At 33.0% G+C, this 20,896-nt stretch overlaps 1 protein-coding gene and 2 non-coding genes across 5 annotated transcripts in view; 1 reads left to right on the top strand and 2 right to left on the bottom strand.

Moving 5' to 3' along the window:
• The window catches only part of LOC110094953 (pre-mRNA-splicing factor ATP-dependent RNA helicase DEAH7), a 59,055-nt gene that overhangs the window by 13,169 nt on the left and 24,990 nt on the right, over window positions 1–20,896 (top strand). For all 3 annotated transcript variants that reach the window (XM_020820302.2, XM_020820303.2, XM_028694536.1), the window contains 6 exons: window positions 4,085–4,280; window positions 4,397–4,579; window positions 4,686–4,819; window positions 6,751–6,848; window positions 16,074–16,182; window positions 19,214–19,391. In XM_020820302.2, the coding sequence (XP_020675961.1) occupies window positions 4,085–4,280; window positions 4,397–4,579; window positions 4,686–4,819; window positions 6,751–6,848; window positions 16,074–16,182; window positions 19,214–19,391 (898 nt within the window). The remainder of the gene's footprint in view (window positions 1–4,084; window positions 4,281–4,396; window positions 4,580–4,685; window positions 4,820–6,750; window positions 6,849–16,073; window positions 16,183–19,213; window positions 19,392–20,896) is intronic.
• LOC114579563 lies at window positions 10,180–10,302 on the bottom strand. Its single transcript, XR_003700606.1, has one exon. It is a non-coding gene; the product is annotated as a small nucleolar RNA snoR74 (small nucleolar RNA).
• On the bottom strand, window positions 10,620–10,737 carry LOC114579564. The gene has a single exon (XR_003700607.1). It is a non-coding gene; the product is annotated as a small nucleolar RNA snoR74 (small nucleolar RNA).

Genomic DNA, 20,896 nt, shown 5'->3' with positions numbered 1-20,896 from the left:
AACAACTCTCTCTTGATTAAGAAACTTCCTAATTCACTCTCAATCAAATTGGTGGGTTGGTGGGTCCATCACATCAATGTATGAAAAATAGTTGGTTGTGAGCCCTTTCGCCTTCCCTTGAACCTAATATATGGCAGTTTGCTCGCTATCACGAGGATGTTGAATTGCTATGAGTCTGGTGTTTGGTTTCTCATTGTTATTGACCTCAGGCCCTTCTCTCTAAGGGGACCCAATCATCAAGGAGGGGCAACCCAAACCCCTGCTCTCCTTTGGTGCTTCAGACACCCCAAAGATGAAGTAATGGTTTTAGGTATAGATGGTGCAAACTGTAATTGTCAATTATTAAATTTGCTTTCTCTTGTGTTGTACCCACTTTTCTAATAATGCAGACTTCAGATTTCCCTAATTTTCTTACATAGTAGCTTTTATGCATTTTGATAACAAGTGTTTGAAGTCATGCCATATTTAAGGATTCTCTTATAGGATTTAATTGGGAAGCATATAAGTATCTATGGAGATGCAATCAAGAGGATAAATAAGTGATCCTTATCTTTCAAGAATTCTTTTGAAACCCTAATTAAGGTTTTCACCATGCAAAGCTTCTCAGATAATTTCTTTGCTAGTGCGAATTGCCAAAACTTGTCTGCTACTAGGTAGGTGTCATATGGCCCACGAGAGGGAGGAGATAGCGCCCAGAGAGATGTATTTTTTATGCCTTAAGTAGTAGATAAGGTTAGCATAAAATTAGGTCCCGAGCAATTTATTAGACTCAATTTCGAAATTTGAATGGAATGCCCAATGAAGTATAAAAAACCCATGCATGACTTGTTTTTGCAGTAGCAGTGTTGATCCTGTAGCCCCCAATGTGAAATGAAGCCAAGAAAACTTGTAATGATGGGCTAATTGCTATAGGAAATGATGAGTGTTGGTGGTGAAGTTTAGATCGCGGATGTGATCCATTGGTGGATGATGGACTCTTCTAAGATTATTAGAAAAATAAGGCTCAACTGGGCAGAGTTAACTTAAGTAGGGGGTCAAGTTTATAGAATTAGGATGGTAGGCCAACACATATTGTAGTCTATCCAAAATTGTAAACACAATCTTCTACCTTATGGTATTTTCTCTCAAGAACTCTAAATCCAGTGACCTTGCACTTGATTTGTAGGTGAGGATATCTACTTTAATTTTGGAGAGTTTGTTAAGTATAAATGATTTGGTAGGTATAATGTGCTTTGGAAGTAGTGATGCATCTTGGAAGTAAAAAGAACAAACAAGAGAGAAGAAACTTGTAGGAACACAGATAATGCGTTTTTTTTTTTGGATTTCTTTTTCAAAAGCAAGCAAGATACAATGGATCTACTATTCGAGAGGTAGATCAACTCTCTCACAAACCCTAGCTGTTGCTAGGAACTCACTGAATAAAACTACATCAAATACAAATTCTGCATAATCAAAATAAAACTACCTAATTACCCGTAAATAAACCATCATATTTCCCTCCCAAATTTGAATTCAAATCATCCTCTTTTTCCTAAATAAAACATTCCTAATTCCCCCAAATATGAATTCAGCTCAACATTCTTTCTCTAAATAAAACATTCTTAATTACCTCCCAAATTTGAATTCAAATTAGCCATCTTTTCTTATATAAACCTTTCCTAATTTCCTCTCCAATATAAATTCAGTTCAGCCATCTTTCCCTAAATAAATTTTCCTAATTATTTCTCCCTTGATTTCTCCTCACATAATAAATATTAATTCACCTAGGCCCCACAAGGTGCCCCCCCGTCATAGTATTTGTTAGTTCTGTCCAGAACATGCCAATGTTGAGTATTTAGCTGTGATTTTCTATGGATCAGGTGGAATTCAAAAATTTCACTTGGAATAGTTCAAGGACATTCCCAATATAATATCTGGAAGGTTTGAGATTTTTTTTTGTGGAGTTTTATTTTTATTAATGTTTTTTTTTGCTGATTGGAAGCTAGTTATAGGACTAGAGCGTCAAATAAGAAATAAGGCTAGGGTTGAATTGTTTTTCAGAATTTTGACTGGAACAATCCCAAATAAATTTAGGGTTATTGAAGTATAGCATATGTACTAAAGATCTTAAGATTTTGGTGGAGTTTTATGGGGCTAGGTTGATCAAATGCTTGCAAGAGTGAAATTGGCTCAGGAGATTTGGAAAATTTGGCGAACCCTCACAATGGGGTTTGACTTGGATTTTTCTAAGATGGAGTATATACTGTAAAATACAATTACAAAAGATTTCAGTAAAAAAATTGTTGGAAAATTATAATTCTAGTCACTAAAGTAGAGGTTCTAGTCTTCTAGAGGATCACCCATTCCCCTCGTATTGGTGTGCCGCCAAACATCTTGTGTTTTTTTCCAAAATTTGTAAGCAACCAAAAACTAATTCATTTCAACCAAATTGAGTTTTTATACAACTAACCGAACTTGAAGAGACACATTTCTTCATTCAAATTCAAAACAAAGGAGTGAATTGGAAGGATGGAGGGGTTGGCCCCATGCTCCATACATGTCCCACTTGTAACCATCTGCAACCACCTCACTCGTGTCATGTACACTAGTATTTCTGGCCCTTGTTTCCTTCACCAAGACTTAAAATTAACATATTAAGCACTAACAAAGTAAATTACCCACATTGATCATTTGCAAAGCAAATTACAACACTATGTTGTCCACAACATTTTACAACACCAAACATGAAAAATATAAAAAGCACAATACAAAATGATGTCAACCTTTATGTTATCATGCTCTAGTGTTAGAACCACCTTCACGTGCTTGTGCTTTATGTGTTCTTGCTCTAGTGATAGGACCACCTTCATGTGCTACACAAGAATAGTTGCTGGAAACTTGTAACGACAATCTCTATAGTAGTCATTGCTGAAGTAGCCCCAAAGGAGAGTCTGCATCTCTAATTAAGATTAGCAAAACTAACCCTAGTTCAAATTATTATAGCTAATCTTGATGGCCAACTTGCATAAAACTTGGCGTGAATCAATATGGGTGAACCTCTTGGTTCAACCATGATTTGCAAGTTGCTCAAATGCGACATACTATTATATGATGTAAGCACTTAAGAAATCTATTTTGTAGCCTTAAATGTCTGAAGATTGCATCGTAAATTGCCTCTCAACAAAGACAATTTGATTTATTCAGTCGAAATTGAAGTTCCGTTTTTCATTGTTCATGATTGAGCCAAGAGTTAAGCAAGGGAGTTCAGGGAAATTCTCTTCCTAACCTAGTATCACATGGCCCATTTTGGCTTGTGTAGTTAACATGAGCTTCTCTGGCTTCTCCCATATAATGTTCTCAGGGCTAATTGAAGTCCTTTTGCATGACATTACTTTAAAGTCATATGCATTTGCTATGTTGTTTGTGAATCTTATTTTGCATTCAACAAAATAGAAGACAGCTTCTCATACAGGACATGGATTGCCCATTTGCTCAGTTTGTTATGTATTGGCCCAACATAAATTAATGTAACTGATTTTGTGATCAGAGAGGAAGTTGATATTTGACCAATGGCAAGAATGCCCCTTGTTTTTAAATAAATATGTTATAATCCTAATGATAAGAGACAAACTTATGTGTATAACATTAATAATAAATTTTAAGAGAATAATTTTTATCGTTGTCAAATTCTCTAAAATGTACTGAATATTTTTTTAATTTACTCCAAGAAAAATTTCTCAGCATTATGAATTAGTGCTGTGTGAAACCATTTAAGCTGCAAGCAGACTCTGCCATAGTAGAAAATCCAGTGTAATCTATTCACATTTTATTGGTTGATATTACTTCTAATGCGGCAAAAATCACTAGGAAAATATTAATTAGTGTAGTATGCCATTGCCATAATTATATTGTTGTTAGGAATGTGTGTAGGCTAAAGAGATTTTGTTAGTAGAAAAAAGTGTCATTATTTTTTAATACATTTCATATATATTGTCTTATATGTTATGGTTAAATCTAGTTTGTGTTTAAATAACCTTTCAAGTTATGCACCCATGATTTCTAATTTTAATGAGTCTCTTTTTCATGTTCATTTTATGTCACTCAGGCATCCACTTCGGGAAGTTCTAGTAGTTTTCTCACTCATGGTCGTATATACCATAAGATGGTGGATGAACGAAGAAGCAAGGATGACAAAGAACATTATCGAGAAAGAACGGGCAATAGGAGCTCTACAAGTGAGAAGTATGCAATTGATAGTGAAAAGAAACGCAGAAGACATGAACATCCTCCAAGGACGCCAGGTCTTCTAAAGCTAACCTACGTTTTTATGCACATATTGAATTAATTTTTGTAATTTAGGATTTGAACTTATGTCTATCTATGCCTTCTAAACAAGTTGTGTGTTTGATTTTTGCAGTTAGATTTGACTGGGATGATAAAAGAAATGATTGGGAGGATACGCCTCGTCGAGAAAGTAGAGAGAGATATTCTGTCTCTCATAGGCCACGACATGCATCCCGATCTCCAATGCTAGCTGGTGCTTCTCCTGATGCACGTTTGGTTTCTCCTTATTTGGGCAGTCAAACGCCCAGATTTGCAGGTATGAAATATTAGAGTTAGCAAAGTTTAATCTCAATTAAAAAATTTTGTTCCTATGTTTAACCGTCTGTCTATTCTTTCTAACCAAATCATTGATTAAGTTACAGCTTCTCCTTGGGATTCTGCTGCACCTTCCCCAGAGCCTATCCGAGCCTCTGGTGGTTTCTCAAAAAGAGCTTCAGGCTCTCGCCAAGTTGGAAGGTCGCATCAGCTTTCCTTTTCAGTTGCATCAAATTCAGAGGTAGTTTTCCAACTAAGTTTGAATTCTAATCTTTTATTTTTCCGTTTTTATAAAAGATATGGCTTTATTTTGTTCATTGATGTTGAAGAGTAATGTTCTTTTGTAGTTGTGATATCTTCAAGTGATTAAAATAATGCCATTTGTTTCCCGTAGGTATTCACAATTTTTTAGGTTGCCGTATTGTGTGATTTTTTTATTTTTTTGTGCAAATTAATCCATTTAAAAGTTTCATTCATATCCATATTGATGAAAGCAATTTTTGTATGTGATGCCAATATAGTTGGGTTAAGAAATTGATGATTAAATATTAATATCGTTAATTTTGTAATTTATATGAATTTTTTTATTTAATTTTGAGCACAAAAGTGGGCAACTCATGCTGTATGTCTGAGCTATAAAATGATCCTTTGGGCTTCAGAATATTAGGATTTCCATATCATTTATTTGTTTGTTGTTTTTGGGGCCTTATTGAAGTTGCTCGGAAGACTCATGCGAATGATTGCATGCAAAACTTGCGCACATAATACCACCACATATGATACACACAATTTTGTAATGATTGTAATTTATTTTTTTGAAGGAGAATGACCTTTTGTATTAAAGGATTCATGTCATGATTGTTCAACAAATTTTATGCTGGCTCTCAACTACTTAACGAAATCCTCCACTTTTCATATCCAAGGTTTGAAACTCAGGAATGAGTGTTAAATAAGAATTTGTATCTTAATAGGGCACAGTGGAGAAAAAATGATTCATGTTGTTGACCCCATGTAGTGAGATAAAGGCTTGTTGTTGTAAGGAGAATGACTCTTTTCCTCCGACATTTTTATCTTTACATATATATCATAAGGTTAGAAGTATCGCAACATTTTTTCATCTGTGCCATGAAAATTGCTTATGAATATAATTTCATAGATTTTGTAATCATTAAAGTGCCCATCAAGCATTCTGTGAAACTGAAAATGAGACATGTCCTGACGTGTAATCCAAACCATCCTTAAAACTTTTAAGAGCATCTAATGGATGATTAGTTGATCTTATGATTGCATGAATTGTACATGTTCTTAGTTTTAATAATATTGAAAATGATTAATAATCTTGCTTTGAAGGTTGAAAGACATGTCCTGACGCTTATGCTTTGAAAGTTAAATGCTTGGAGAATTGTCATTCTCCTCTTACAAGGAGCAAACTATATATATATATATATATATATATATGTATAGGAAGGGAGATCACGATTAATCCATGTATCAAAATTTAGGTCTTTTGGCTCACTGTGCTATCAAATCCTATATCAAGGCATTTTTTTGCTTCCAATGAATGATCCAGTGATATTCTAATTCCAAGTATATGAGATCATACATGCCACTAGTTTTCATGATGTTGAAGAGGGGAAGAGAATGGTTGCTATATTTGCGAATGTTTCCACTTCCGGTAAAATCAATAAATAGAAAGTAGGAAGTATTATTTCTTGACTGCCAACCAAACAACTTTCTCATGTACGTCTCTAAATTTCAGTTTCTATAGAAGGAAGTGTTATGAATATGCACGCAAGTGAGGTGGAATACAACGACTACCTGGCTGAACACATTCAAATAGTTTACTTGCATTCTGATAGCAAGGTGCCGCTGTTGAAGCGGCAATGCTTCTTAGATTCAAGGACAGACAACGCCTCTCTCTAACTGTTCTTGTCACATCGGTGTCCTTTTTTTATGTTTCACTTATCGATCATTCTTGATCATCTTAGTATGGCTTTTAGCAATCAAAGCCAATTCGATACTTGTAATCTGCTTTTGGATTCAATCTGATTAGATGTGGAGATTTGGACGAAACACTTATTCCATTGTTCTGATTTTTATTGCGGCTTTGTTTTATTTTTTTAATTTTTTAATTTTCTAGTTTTGCTTATCGTTTTTCTTGTGTCATGCTAGGTTACTGATAATGACAGAAGTTCTTCAGCTACAGACCAACATTATGAGATCACAGAGGAAATGTTGCATGAGATGAATTATGATGCTGACCGTGCATGGTATCCAGTCCAATTTATTGTGGAATTTATTTCTTATTTCCTCTTCTTTTGCTTTTATTATGATCCTATACTTACTTTCAATAACGTCATGTATTTCTAACATTTCTAAGTATAATTTTTCTTGTTTTAGTATATACTTATTTGCAATGCTTTACATATTCCATGAAAGTTGAAAATTCTATTTGGAGATATTATTAAATGAAATTTAAAAAAGAAGTTAGATTTTAAGAGCATAATGAATACAATAATGATGTATATTATATATTGCTCTAAAAAATTGAAGTAGAGTTGGCTTTGAAAAATATGCATAAATGCAAATATTTTGATTTCTATAAGGTATTTATTGAGATTTAGAGAATTATAAATGATACTGCAATGATATGTTTAATAAATCTTTTTAATGAAATTTATAATATTTAGTGAATGCCAAATGATTGGAGGAGCAGTTTGGTATGCATATTTAAGATTGAAGGGGATGATTAAGATTTTGTTAATTTTAGTGGAATTAAATTTGTTAATCATATAATGTAGTTATGGGGGTGATTAGTGGAATAAAAAAATTATGTCAGTTTCAGAGAACCAATTTGGTTTCATCCTAGGTAAATCTTTTGTGTTAGTAGCTTTGGTGTTAAAACTATTAATGAAAAGTGAAAGATCTTGAGAATGAAAATTATTGGGTATCATAAGAATTAATTTGCAGTGCATTGTGGAAGAAATGTGCTTTAGTTATGTTGAAGTTATTGAAGATAAGCATTGTGAATCACTGATTAGCGTTAGTAGTAGTTGTGGGGTGATTGAAGAGTTTTTAACTATAGTAGGATTACATCAAATATCAACATTGAATTCATATTTTTTTATATTTGTTTTTTTTTTTCATGCTTAAAAAATAATGTTCAAAGTGAGGCGCCTTGATTCATACCTTTTGCAGATGATAGTTATGTTCATTGAGACACAAGGTTTAAAATTGCGCAATTTGCTATTGAGGCATTTTCAGTCCGTGAAGCGAGGCGTAAGCCTCAAAATCCCAAAATTGTGTAAAGTCAAAATGAAGATTTTTTTTGTATAATAACCAAACAATATATTAAAGGATTACATGAGAAATAAATTGACATATGCATGAAACACAGAAATGCATAAGACATAAAGTGACAAGCAATAAATTGTATGAAATATAATTGAAATTCAAACATCACACTAATAAAACAACATAAAATGTTGTTCAACTCAAAGTTTTTCTTTCCCAATTCTTTGCTCATTGACATTTAATTCCTAAAAGAAATAATAATGGTATAACAACTTAGAACTTATCAATGCTATCATTACTAAGGGGATCTTCATTTGAATCATCGCCATAATGAATTGCTCTCTCCCTTGCCTCATCATCTGTGGAGTGCAATGACTCCCAATCTGCTTCTTCTTCGTCATTATCAGTTTTCTTCCTCTTCTCTAAATATTTTTCATCAACATAAATATGAGTAATACTTCAAAATAAATAAGCTTAAACAAAATAATTTTTTATATACCTTTTTTGTTTTGTTCTTTTTGTGCTTGGGTGGTGGTGGATGCAGATATTCTATTTTTATAACCATCAAAGCAATCAACATTCTAATCTTTCTCTCGCGATTCAGATGTTATTAACACTTCATCATCTACAAAGTACTCATCATCTAATGCAATGTCCTCACAAATCAAAGAGTCTTTGTCATCCTTCAGCCCTTTCTTCTTCAAGTTCTTGTCTTTAAATCAATTATTATACACGAAGTACACTAAAGAATTCATCTTTAATGTGCTAATCCAGATGAATAGCACATTAATTCCAAAACTTTCATAGCGCAACATAGCAGTTCTAGAGTGCCGTCATTGGATGCAGATATTTTATTTTTATAACCATCAAAGCAATCAACATTTTAATCTTCCTCTCGCGATTAAGATGTTATTAACACTTCATCATCTACAAATTACTCATCATCTAATGCAATGTCCTCACAAATCAAAGAGTCTTTGTCATCCTTCAGCCTTTTCTTCTTCAAGTTCTTGTCTTTAAATTAATTATTATACATGACGTACGCTAAAGAATTCATCCTTAATGAGCTAATCCAGATGAATAGCAAATTAATTCCAAAAGTTTCATAGCGCAACGTAGCAGTTCTAGAGTGCCATCACCAAATTGAATCCATCATTCAACTTAAATTTACATAAATGAATATAATTAGTAGAATGAATTTCTAATAAATGAGTACATAATATATTAAAACAAAAAAAAAAATTAAATTACTTGTAGATCGCTTGTAAATAGTGTTCTTTTCCTGTTGCAATCCAAAAAAAATCTTCATTATTCTTGAAAGGTACCAATTACATTTCAACATTTGCTCTGTCAGTTGAATCAGTTATAAGTCTATACATATAATGGTATAATCCTAATTTAATCTCATGATTTGTTGACCTATTTTCTGCATATTGATACTGAGGGTTAAGATAACAACCTGTTACATGTAAGTGCTGATGAAGCTGTAGCTCCCACTTTTCAATTAATGATATTCCATATATCTTTATAGCTACCATTGTCTCTTCCTAAGTTATGACAATCTTTTCTTTTGATTCATTCATAGCATTATATATAAAGCCCATAACATGCTTCTTCGCAGCATCCACCAATCTCATTTATGTTTTGATCTCCTCCCTTACGGTATCAGGTACTTTGGCAGATTGTGCGACATTTTTGTGCAATGCGGATAGGTGCTCCTTCATTCTAGTAACACCACCTTTCACCACATTTTCACAATTGTTACATTTCAAATATGCGCATGACTTGTTGCTGTCTCCTAGGTCAACTTGACTACTATGTTTCTACGTCGGGTCCTTCCTATGACCCGATGTGATTTTATTCTTGCTTCTGGCCATTCTCTACTATAGTAATAACAAGTTAAGAACAAAAAAATTGAAACTCATAAAAATGCATGCATGCATGCTTTGGCGATCATCACAAGAACAATGAATTTGATTCCAATATGCCAAATTGAAATAAATAATATTATAAAAAGTATTAGTTATGATATAATTTAAAAGTATACACAAAGATAGACCATTGAGATGCATAAATAAAAACAACTCTATCATTCTTTAGAATGATGATTAGCAAAATGATCAAAATATAATTTAGAGAAGATAAATATAATAAACTATATGAATAATTGAATATATACTTCAACAACAACAACAACAATAACATCAAGCCTTTATCCTACTATGTGGGGAATATATACGTCAATAAACTCGTTAAAAAATAAAAAATATGGTGTTGGCCATATGATTAAAAAAATCTATGCCAACAATATGTATCATTGTTTACATAATCATATGCTGTTGATTGTTAGCAATGGTTCTCCCAATAACATTGAAACTAGTTTCCTTAAAGTTTAAGAGAGGTAAAATCACATTAGACCCATACTTCTCTATTTCTGGCGAAGTAAATGTGTTCAAATAGAAATCAATGCATAGTCCTTCTCCATAATGAAACTGCTCAAACAACTTAATAGAAACTCAATGACCTTTTACAATATAATTTGAAGTACAAATAATTATAGATAATTGATAATCACTAATAAAAACAAAAAACGATCATTCATTAGAATGATGGTTAACAAAGTGATCAACATAGAATTTGAAGTAGATTATCATAACATACCAAATGAATCATTTCGCTTATAGTTCAATAAATTCATTAAAAAATAAAAAATGATGTTGGTATTCTAATAAGAAAATATGCTAAAATTGTGCATCACTATTAACTGAACCATGTTATTTATAAATAGAAATGATTCACCAAAAAATAATGGAGTTATTTTCTTTACAGGTTAGGTTAATAGAGGCACCCAACCCCTATATTTCTCTTTAGGCTAAGTAGATCCAACAAGATAAAAATCAATACAAACAATTTTTAAAGTTTTACAAATTGATATCAAGTACTCACAAAGAAATATCTTACTCTGTTTAACCAAGTTTGAAATAATAGTTTTGGAAACACCTATTTACCTCTATACTTCATGTGAGGCAATCAAAGTCGAATAGCAATAGCTTTGACAGACAAGTCGAAGGAGGTGAAGAAGATGCCTACTCGATCAAGCAGGCGTAGTCGAACAACATTCGGGCAATTACGAAGCACATGAAAGGGGAGAAAGATGGCTATTGTTGCAGCGAGCAAAGTTCTAGTTGTTACTTCCGATCCAACAAGAAGAACGTCGTCGAACTGTTCTGAGTTTTGACCCGATAAGAAGGGAACATTGTCGAAGAAGGCGAAGAAGATTTTAGCGAATCATTCAAAACTATACATCACGTAAGGCAAACAAAGTTGAACAACATGATGGGATGAGGTTTAAAAACTTGCTTTTGATTTAGGTTTATGTTTTTTAAAAAATATTTGTTATTTTGAGGTGTGCGCCTCACGAGCACGAGGCGTGCCTAGGTCAAATGAAGGCATACGCCTCACGAAACCTGCTCAAGGCGTCCGCCTTAACACGTTTTGAGGGGGATTTCACTTAGGTGCACCTCCTATTGTGCAATTTTAAACAGTGTTTAGACATGCTAAAACAAGTGAAAAGTTTGACTAATGGGGAAAATATTTTGGTGATAGATGCCTTGAAACTAGTAGAATGTTTGAGTATGTGATATATAATTTTAGTAGGTGTGATATTATTAGTTATCAATCAATAGTATCATAGGAAAAAAATAATTTCTTGGTGTGTTAGGTTTAATTATATAGGATCTATTTATTAAAGAATGAGGTAGAAGAAAGGATATACTTTATAGGGTTAAGTTTAGGTGGTTAAGATGGAAAGTGCTTTAGGATTTACATGCAATAAAATGATATCATGAAAACTTTTGGTAAATTGTATAAAAAAGAAATTAGGGTGACAATTTTATACTGGTTTAAGTGTTAGATAGTAACAAAGCCATTGATGGATAAGATGAGCATGATTAAAATAAGAATGTTTTGATGGATATTTGACAAAGCTTGAAAAGATAAGTTAAAGAATGAGTATATTGAATGAATAATTGGAGTGACTTCTATTGTAGATAATTGCAATCAAACTTGGGTGATTTGGATGTACCATTAAGGATAGATAATGCACTTATTAGATGTGTATATAAAATAAGTAATGGAGAATTAAGAAGTAGAATTTTAGACTTAAGTTAACGTAAACGGTATTGTTAAAAATAGGTTTAACATCTTATTGTTAGGAGACGGCTTGTGATGATGATGATGCTGATATTTTTTTTGGCACGACTTCTATGTTATTTTTAGTCTAATCCCTTTTCTTCATAATAATTTTGCATTAATTTTATCCAACATTTTATTTTGGCATCTTCTGTCCTTCATCGTAAATACCAAGCCATCTAAGTGTATATCTATGAAACTTCACTTCACTTGGTGTTACTTCTATACTTTCGTTTATATAATCATATTTGAATCAATCATTCATAATTTTGTGACACATTTATTCTAATATTCTCATGTTGCCCAATAATTTAGTCTTAATGTTAGAGGTGCTGAAGTCACAAGTCTAATATTTTCTTAATTTTGCCAAACAGTTTTAGTCTTAATGTTATAAGTGGCCGATTTGATCATAGTTTTTAAAATCTACCTTTATGTTTCCACTTTCCATTATATTCTTTTTTTGCATATTATTTATGGTTACATATTTTAATTATACTATTTAAGTATATTTATTCTATCAAGTTAATTAAGTGCGTATCATATCAATCATTATTAAATCAAATTAGGTGGATTAATGATATTATCAAGACGTAACAATGGCAGATCCAACGTTTTGGTTTTCTCTTTAATATAGAATACATATGTTTATTTTACAATCTACGATTAACATTGGCATCATTGTCAACCTTTGTGCTACAATCAAGTTGTGACACATAAGTAGGGTTGATGATCTAGCAAAGTTGATGTGAAACAATATGCGGTGAACAAGAATTGCCTTTGAGAAATTAATAGAAGCGATGAATTTTACCTTGCTACTAAATAACTTTTTGTTTGCTCAATTTTGAGTTTAAGAAAATGACGTTAATAGATTAAGCAACGACAATAGATTACATGTAGAGATTACAGGAACTTGCAAAATAATCACTAAAGATTTATGTAATGCAAATAGCTAATGATAACGTAGCCTCAAATTTAAAATCTAGATCATTCACCTTGAAGCCCTTCACTCGTTCTTGAAAGTGGTGGCTAGCGGAGGAGGATCGTAAGTAGACTTAGCGATGCCACTAGTAGACAGGTGATACCGAGAGGACTCGTCGCCGGGGAAGAAGCCAAAATTGGAGGAGCGGGTGGGCGGCCGTCAATGGTCTACTCGTAGTCTAGACTTTATCTGTCGATGACGTGTATGAGGGTCGGTAGGATCCGATCCAAGTAAGCTCCAACGGTGTCGTCGTCGGAATCAAATCCCACGTCGAAGAACGGTGATTGTTGGATGTCGAGATTACCGTGAGCTTCGAACACAAGCCCCCATTCAAATTTGGGGTCCGCCATGCATGGTGGTAGTGAGTGATGAAGACAAAGAGGGGAGATGATTGAGCAAGCCGGGAGCAAGTGGAGGGAGGAGGGTCACGGGTTGGAGAGGGGCTAGGGGCGGGTGGAGCTATGGGGTAGAAAAGCTCAAAATATGAGATTTAATTCAGATTTTCGAAATTGGCGTGCTCTTAATTTCAATTTCAGAATTTTGAATTTGAAATTAAGATTATGAGGGAAGGGGTTAATGGTGTATTAAAAAAAATTAAAAGGGGAGAGAGATGAGGGAGGGCCGGCCATGTAGAGAGGGGAGAGGTTTGAGATTTAAATAGGTGGGGACCATTAGTAATTAATCAAAATCTGATTTTTTTTTTTAATTTCAGATTTTAATTGCTTCATGTAACTCCCTAATTTAAATAAAATTAGGAGGTAATTTGAATTTCAAAAGATTGTAACTCCCATTAATTAATTCCCTAATTTAATTTGACTTAATTAGGAAAGTCATTAATGAGGGGAATTCAAAATTGGAATTTGACTTAATTAGGAAAGTCATTAATGAGGGGAATTCAAAATTGGAGGAGGGAGAGAGGGGCCGGCGGTATGGGCTCATGGGTGGTCGGCTGCAAGGGGTCTTGCAGGAGGTTGACGGGCTGCTGGGCGGAGGGTTGGCCGGTGGGAGGAGCTTTGCAGGCCGGTGGGTTGAGCCTTGCAGGCCGGCGGCCTGGACTACTCCAAGGGGATCGGCGACAATAAGAGGAGGGGAAGGGAAGAGCTAAAATCTAAGGATTTTTCGTTGCTATGATTCCACTCACCTCTTTATCTTTAAAATCGGATCTCAACACAATAAAATTGGACGAAATCTAGAACTCACAAAGAGATCTAGTTTCTCCGTTGAACTCACTAAGAGATTTAGGAGAAGTGCACTCACAAAGAGAATAAGGAGTAAATTTCTTCATTCATCAAAAACTAAACTATTACAATGCATGATGCCTCATATAAGGAGGCCAAAACAAACATAACTGAAATGACATAAATGCCCTCAGGGCAAACTAGGAAAACTAAAGAAAATACACTCATGACATAAAATGTAAATAAATCAGAAATAGAGACTTTGGATCGTAGCCGTCGATCTGCGTCGCCGGCGATGGTACACGTGTCGAAATCTGATGTCCCCATCAAAAGTCTTTCTTCTTATCATAATCTAAATTTCTTGTCTCCACTCAGTAAGGGTCACATTTTAGCAAATTTTTGTCTATTTTTCACCACAATCAAGTTGGGAATGACATCTCTTCTGGCGAATGTTTTATCTCTAGCAAACTTTATATTTTGAATTTTGGCATAAATTTTTGGATTGGCTATTGACCTAACAAAAATTAAAGTAGAGGCTGAATGAGGATTTTTTTATAGCATTTACGCAAACTATATATTTAGTATTCAATTTAGAAGGAAACTAAAATGTCAATATTTATATAACTACGAACAAATAAATGAAACCTTATAATTCAGAAGATTGTAAGGTTTGAAGGAAGTCTTAATGTTAGAAGTGTGTTGAGGTCACAAAAGATCAGATCTTAATACTAAGTGTTAAGGACATAAAATGTTGGATCATTTATTCTTTATTATTCTTTGTAGAGCTTGCTTATTGACAATGTCCAATCACATGTCTAAATTGAGAACATAATGAAAAGGAACGAGAGAAAATAGAAAATGGGAGGTATTAGAAGTTGTATTAAATGAAAGGTAAAATAGAAGGACCAAATCAGCTTGGTGCAATCCTTTGTTTTTCTTAAGCTTCACAGTTGAATTATGAATGTCACATCCATTATAAAGTTAATGTCATTCATCAAATAATTATTGCTCTATGGAAAAATTGGGAAAAGAAAACAATCCTTATATTTGTATGTTGAAGTGTTGAAACCACTTAACTTTACTCGGAAACCCCGAGTCTAGATAAAGGGCTTCCACTATTGAGTTCAATCATCCTGAATTGCTAGGACCTTAGTTGTATTCGATGTAATATGCCTTCTAATGAGCATGCGATCAACCTTATTTTGATTCAATCTACATTTCGTGTTTTGAAGTCTCTGAGATAGAGCTTATTATTTTGCAGCTTAGTTACATGAAAATTTCCAGCGTCACTTGAAATAGAACAATTGATACATTGTATTTCTAATAATAGTTTGTCATTGTTTTGGTGAAATCTGATCATTTTTATCTGAAATGTACAACATCATTTAAATATTCTCAAATACAAAGGAAAAATATTAATGATAATCCTTCAGATCACTGAAAATATCAAATAGCTTTCTATTTAGAAAACTAGCTTTCTTTCATATGATGATTCTAGATCTAGAGCCCCACGTCACTGAAATGCTGATTCATCTTGAAATCATATTCATGCTGAAAGTCACAGTGAATTTTATGCAATTTTTTCCAGATGCTCTCCATAATTTAAATTTTCAAAATTCATTGTTTTAGGAGGGGCATGTTACTTTCTGTTTGAATTTTTGTTTTGTTTAGCTTCTGCCAAAGCCTGTTCTCTTACTGATGTAGTTTTGTAAAATAATATTGGCTCATTGTTTATATTTTGTTCATGCCCTATAGATGCTGGCAACTCTGCAATTGCATGCATTTCCTAATCATCAAATTCTTGTCAGATTTTTACCCAGACATCTAATCTACTCTTTTTTGTACTTATGTAGGTATGACAGGGAAGAACACAACACAATGTTTGATTCTTATAACTCATCATTATTCCAGGGAGATGATTTTTCTTTTCAAAAGAAAGAGGCCGAGTTGGCGAAAAGGCTGGTAAACATTCTGTTGTCTTGTGTTATTTGATTAATTGTGTGGTAAACATTAATTAACATTTGATAGAAGACTTACCGATATAATTATATGATAGTCTTCTTTGTATACAACTATACATACGAACTATCCTTGATATTGATTTAATATTCCTGTGAGCTTCTTCATGTATGTACAAATGTCAAGCCACAATATTTATCAAATTTAAGGAGCTTAACTATATAATGGTTCGTGCTATTAAGCTAGAGTGTAAGCTTAATGTGGTTTATGACTCCATTTGATGAATTGATAGAAGATTTGAAGATTAAGTTGTGCGGATTTTTTTTTGTAAATGAGAGTGACTGAGGGGAGGGGAAGGACATTTATTTAAAATAGTACAATAAATTTAATTAAAAATATAAGTATTTAAAAATAAAATCTAGGAATTTCTAATCTTCCTTGACATTTTATGTTATATCGATATTAATGATGGAAAGGCTCAATGGTCTCTACCTACTCTCTTGGGGTGAAACCTTTCCTCTAGAGGCTTTACTTCTTGATATTCCTCAAGAAGATTGGGTGCACATGAACAAGCTCCTGTGTCATCCTAGTATCGTTTATTGGTGGTCCAGCTTGATAATGAATAAATTGGAAATAGGTGTCCAGCTATAATCTTATCAGTAGCAATCAAAGATATCTCATGTTGGTTATGAGCTAATGATAGGACTAGATTGGTTATGAGCTAATGATAGGACTAGTACATGTTTAATTGCAATAAATGAGATACTCCATCTTAATTAGGGAATATGGACTGCTCGAATATAACTTGAAGTGGAAGTATATCTTCTGCATTGTAATTAAGATTAATATGCATTTAGATGGCCAATCAAGCATATGAGTATTACGATCAAGCTTTCTATTTATATTGTAACGTTCATAAGCTCTAGTGGATAGATTTTTATTAGTGCAGTGCAGTAATCAAGCAAGGCATATATAAAAGAAGATAATATCTCATTTTTTTACCAACGTAATGAGTAACAATCATCAGAACTTTAAAACTTTCATCATGTATGCCAAATTCATTTCTGTAGTTAGCATTCAATTTATGAGTATTAGCAAATAATAATGCAACGTAAAATGCATGCTTTTGTGATGCAATAAAATACAAAAGTTTAAAATATAGTTTATGAGCTTGTCTATGCAACTGAATATGCTCAGTACATCTTCCTATAAATCATTAATTCAAGGAATTGAGAACTAACTCCTAGTTGAATGTCTTACACCAAAAAAAGGTTTGTTTTTTGGGTGAACTATTAGCTACCATGGTTTAAAAAACCGTTCTTAGTGCACCTTGAATTGAGATGCATAATGAGTACATTGAGGCTTAAATCCTCACTTGAACCAGTGATGCTCACACCTTGGTGTGTGCGTTAAGGCTTAACATCTCAAGAGGTTGTACCTCATGCTAGTTAAATTTTATAAATTTTTATTATATATTATTATTAATAATATATTTTTATTCTATTATATAAAGAGATGGAACTAATTAGCTATAGGACGAATGAACAAAGTTGAATGGTTTTATAATTAAAAATTGAAAGATAAACACCTCAAATTATAAAAACAAATAACAGTTGATGAAATGAATCCTTTGATTGTCGATGATATATTATGTAATGATGAATAAATAATAGCAAAAAAAAAAAAAGGGAAAGATTTAAAGTTGAAGATGGATGAATGATTTTGATAATGAGGAGAATGAAGATATCAATGCTAATGTTAAAACCACTATTGAATTGATAATAACTTCTACGTTACAATCATTTTAAAAAAAGTAGCATAATGGAGTTTGAGCTTCAAAAAAATTAAATGGTGATTTAAATATAATGGATTACTTGTTTTGTTATTATTTTGTTGCTTTCTTTTATATTACTTTGAATCCAATGTTAATTGATATATGGAGTAAACAAAATTGTAATTAAAGAAGGTTTTGAGGATGATAATGATATAGAATTCAATGATGATATAATTATTACATACAACTCTATTATAAAGAATATGAAAGTGTGAATGAGGCTGCAATGGATCTTGATCCTCATGGTGCATTTAAGTTTTCAAGTGAGTGTTTACCTTGAATCTCGTTTCAAACTTTCATTTTATAATAACATTTAATATTGAGATTTATAGTTTTTTTAATGACGATGAATTAAGTAAATGTGTTGATATTTTATTTTATTTTATTTATCATTTTTATGAATTATTTGCAAGTTCATGAGTTTTTTTTTTTATTTTTTTATTTTTGTTTTGGGGCTTACGCTTTGAGGCTTGCATGGATGATTTCTATCGTGGATCGGAAAAATGGGGCTTCTCGTTCGTGGAAAGGCTAAATAGAACGGACGATTTTATCATTTAATAACCGGACACGCGTGTCCGATTTTAATTTTAATTTTTTAAATTGCGACACTCCAATGTCGTGTCGGACACATGTCCATGCCGTGTCTGACGCATGTCCGTGTCCGATACGTGTCTGACACTGCATACCCTCTTTAAGCGGAGTGTCGGTGCATCATAGCTTGCACCTCACCTCGCTAAGGCAAAATATCTAGATTTTTTATTTCGCCCTTTAAAACCTTGGTAGCTTCAACAGGAAGTTCATTGGATATTTTTTGAATTGTTGGGTGGTGAATTCATATAATTATCCAATAAAATTTAAAATAAAATTTTTTGAGGTGATTCAAAAGTTGGATATCAAGTTAAGAGGAAATCTCACTTAGCCTATGTGGTGGGTGGAATTTTGAATTGAATACCTCATAACTATCAAAGGCACAATATATCTTGATATATGAAGTAGGAATCCATTTCCTCATTGGTTGAGCAAAATGTATTATTTCCTTCAGTTTGCACTATTTGTTTTTATCATATTTCTCATACTTATGTCAAGGCATTTGTTCCATGATTAACTCTTGCTATGAAACATTATTTAGAAGCATTTTTGAATGGTAATAACGAAGATTCTAATTTTCAATGGCATACTGACTCCAATTGCTTGTTGCAGACTCGAAAGGATGGAAGCATGATGACTTTTGCACAGAGTAAAAAGCTGTCACAATTAACTGCTGATAATGCTCAGTGGGAGGACCGCCAGCTTTTGAGGTCTGGAGCAGTAAGAGGAACGGAAGTTCAAATGGAGTTTGAAGATGAGGATGAGCGGAAGGTTATTCTTCTCGTTCATGGTAACTTTCATTTTTATGATGACCTATTTACTCTCAGTGCAATTAAATTGGTATAAGTATGTTCGAAAGTTTTTAATCATTAAATTGGCATGAAGCTTAGGGGAAAGATGAATCAAATTTTAGATTTTGTTTAAACGGGTAGAAATGATTGTCAAACTTTATGGCACTTCTAATAATTTTACTTGGCTTGAAATTTGATAAAATGAAACCATGCATATGCCGACCCCACGTAGTGGGATAAAGGCTTGATGTTGTTGTTGTTGTTGTTGTTGATCTTTTATTCAAATATTAAGGCGGTCATACACTAGTTTTTATTCTAATAGGATGTCTTCTTTTTGGTCTTTTTGTGTATATATTCTCTTATATGTATAATCATATTTATGCATGTGTATGTCTGTGTGTGCGCATGCATGGCGGGTGAAAGGGCACACAGGCATGCGGGTGAAAGGGCACACAGGCGTGCATGTATATACATTCAAGATAGTATATTATCCTTTTTTATGAAAAAAGTGTAAATCTTTGTTTTAGATATTTGTTAGGTACCTTATTGAAATAGTAGTGATCAAACGGTGAGACTATTTTTTTTTAAATGAGTGAAGGTAGAATAATGGATACAAATTTTAGAAGATAAGATGTTTATACTTAATAGAACAAAAATAAGTACATTATGTAGGCTTAGTGACTTTTAACTAGAGAGTTATGAGTCAATATTACTAAAAGATCAAGTAATCCCTTGATGGGATAGGTTTAAGTGTTTCGAATTCATTGTAAAACAAGTGTGGATCTCACTAAGGACATAGCTTCAAGAGTTAATGGTAAGTAGTTGAAATATTTAATTGCTTTAAGAGTATTATGTGGAAGAGAATATTGTGAAAATTTAAAAGAGATTTTTTTTTTAAATTGAAATTATGCTTTCTTTTCTGTGTGTTTAAATATTAGGCAATAAAGAAGTGGATGTCGTGTTTAAGATGGACGGTGTGATAAAAGTATGAACAATGAAGTGAGAAATGGTTATTTGCAATTGGTGAGAGTAGTACTTATTAAAGATAAAGTAATAAAATTTTGACTTAAGTGGTTTTGGGTCTTAAACATATGATAGAAGATGCACTAGGGTTGGTAGAATTAATGTGGAAGAGTGTTTCGGAAAGGTTAGATTAAAAGTGACATCAGTAGAACAACAACAACAACAACAACAACATCAAGCCTTTATCCCACTATGTGGGGTCGGCTACATGAATCCTTTTTCTCCATTGTGTCCTATTAAAAGTCAAATTCTCGTTTAAATCTAATAAAGAAAGGTCATTCCTAATATTTTCTAACCAAGTCTTTTTAGGTCTACTGTTGACGAATATTTCGCACCGACTCGACCCCGATCGAGCCCGACTAGGCTCGATCGCGCTCGATCGACTCGATCGATCGACGTCGAGACAAAATCGACTCAAATTAGACTCCAATTTAATTAAATTAAATCAATTTAATTAAATTAAAATTAAATCAAATCAATT

Source organism: Dendrobium catenatum, unplaced genomic scaffold (genome assembly GCF_001605985.2).
Source record: "Dendrobium catenatum unplaced genomic scaffold, ASM160598v2 fragScaff_scaffold_501, whole genome shotgun sequence".
NCBI classification, from domain to species: Eukaryota; Viridiplantae; Streptophyta; class Magnoliopsida; order Asparagales; family Orchidaceae; genus Dendrobium; species Dendrobium catenatum.
The sequence above is the reverse complement of the archived record's forward strand: the minus strand, read 5'-3'. Positions and strand labels throughout refer to the sequence as shown.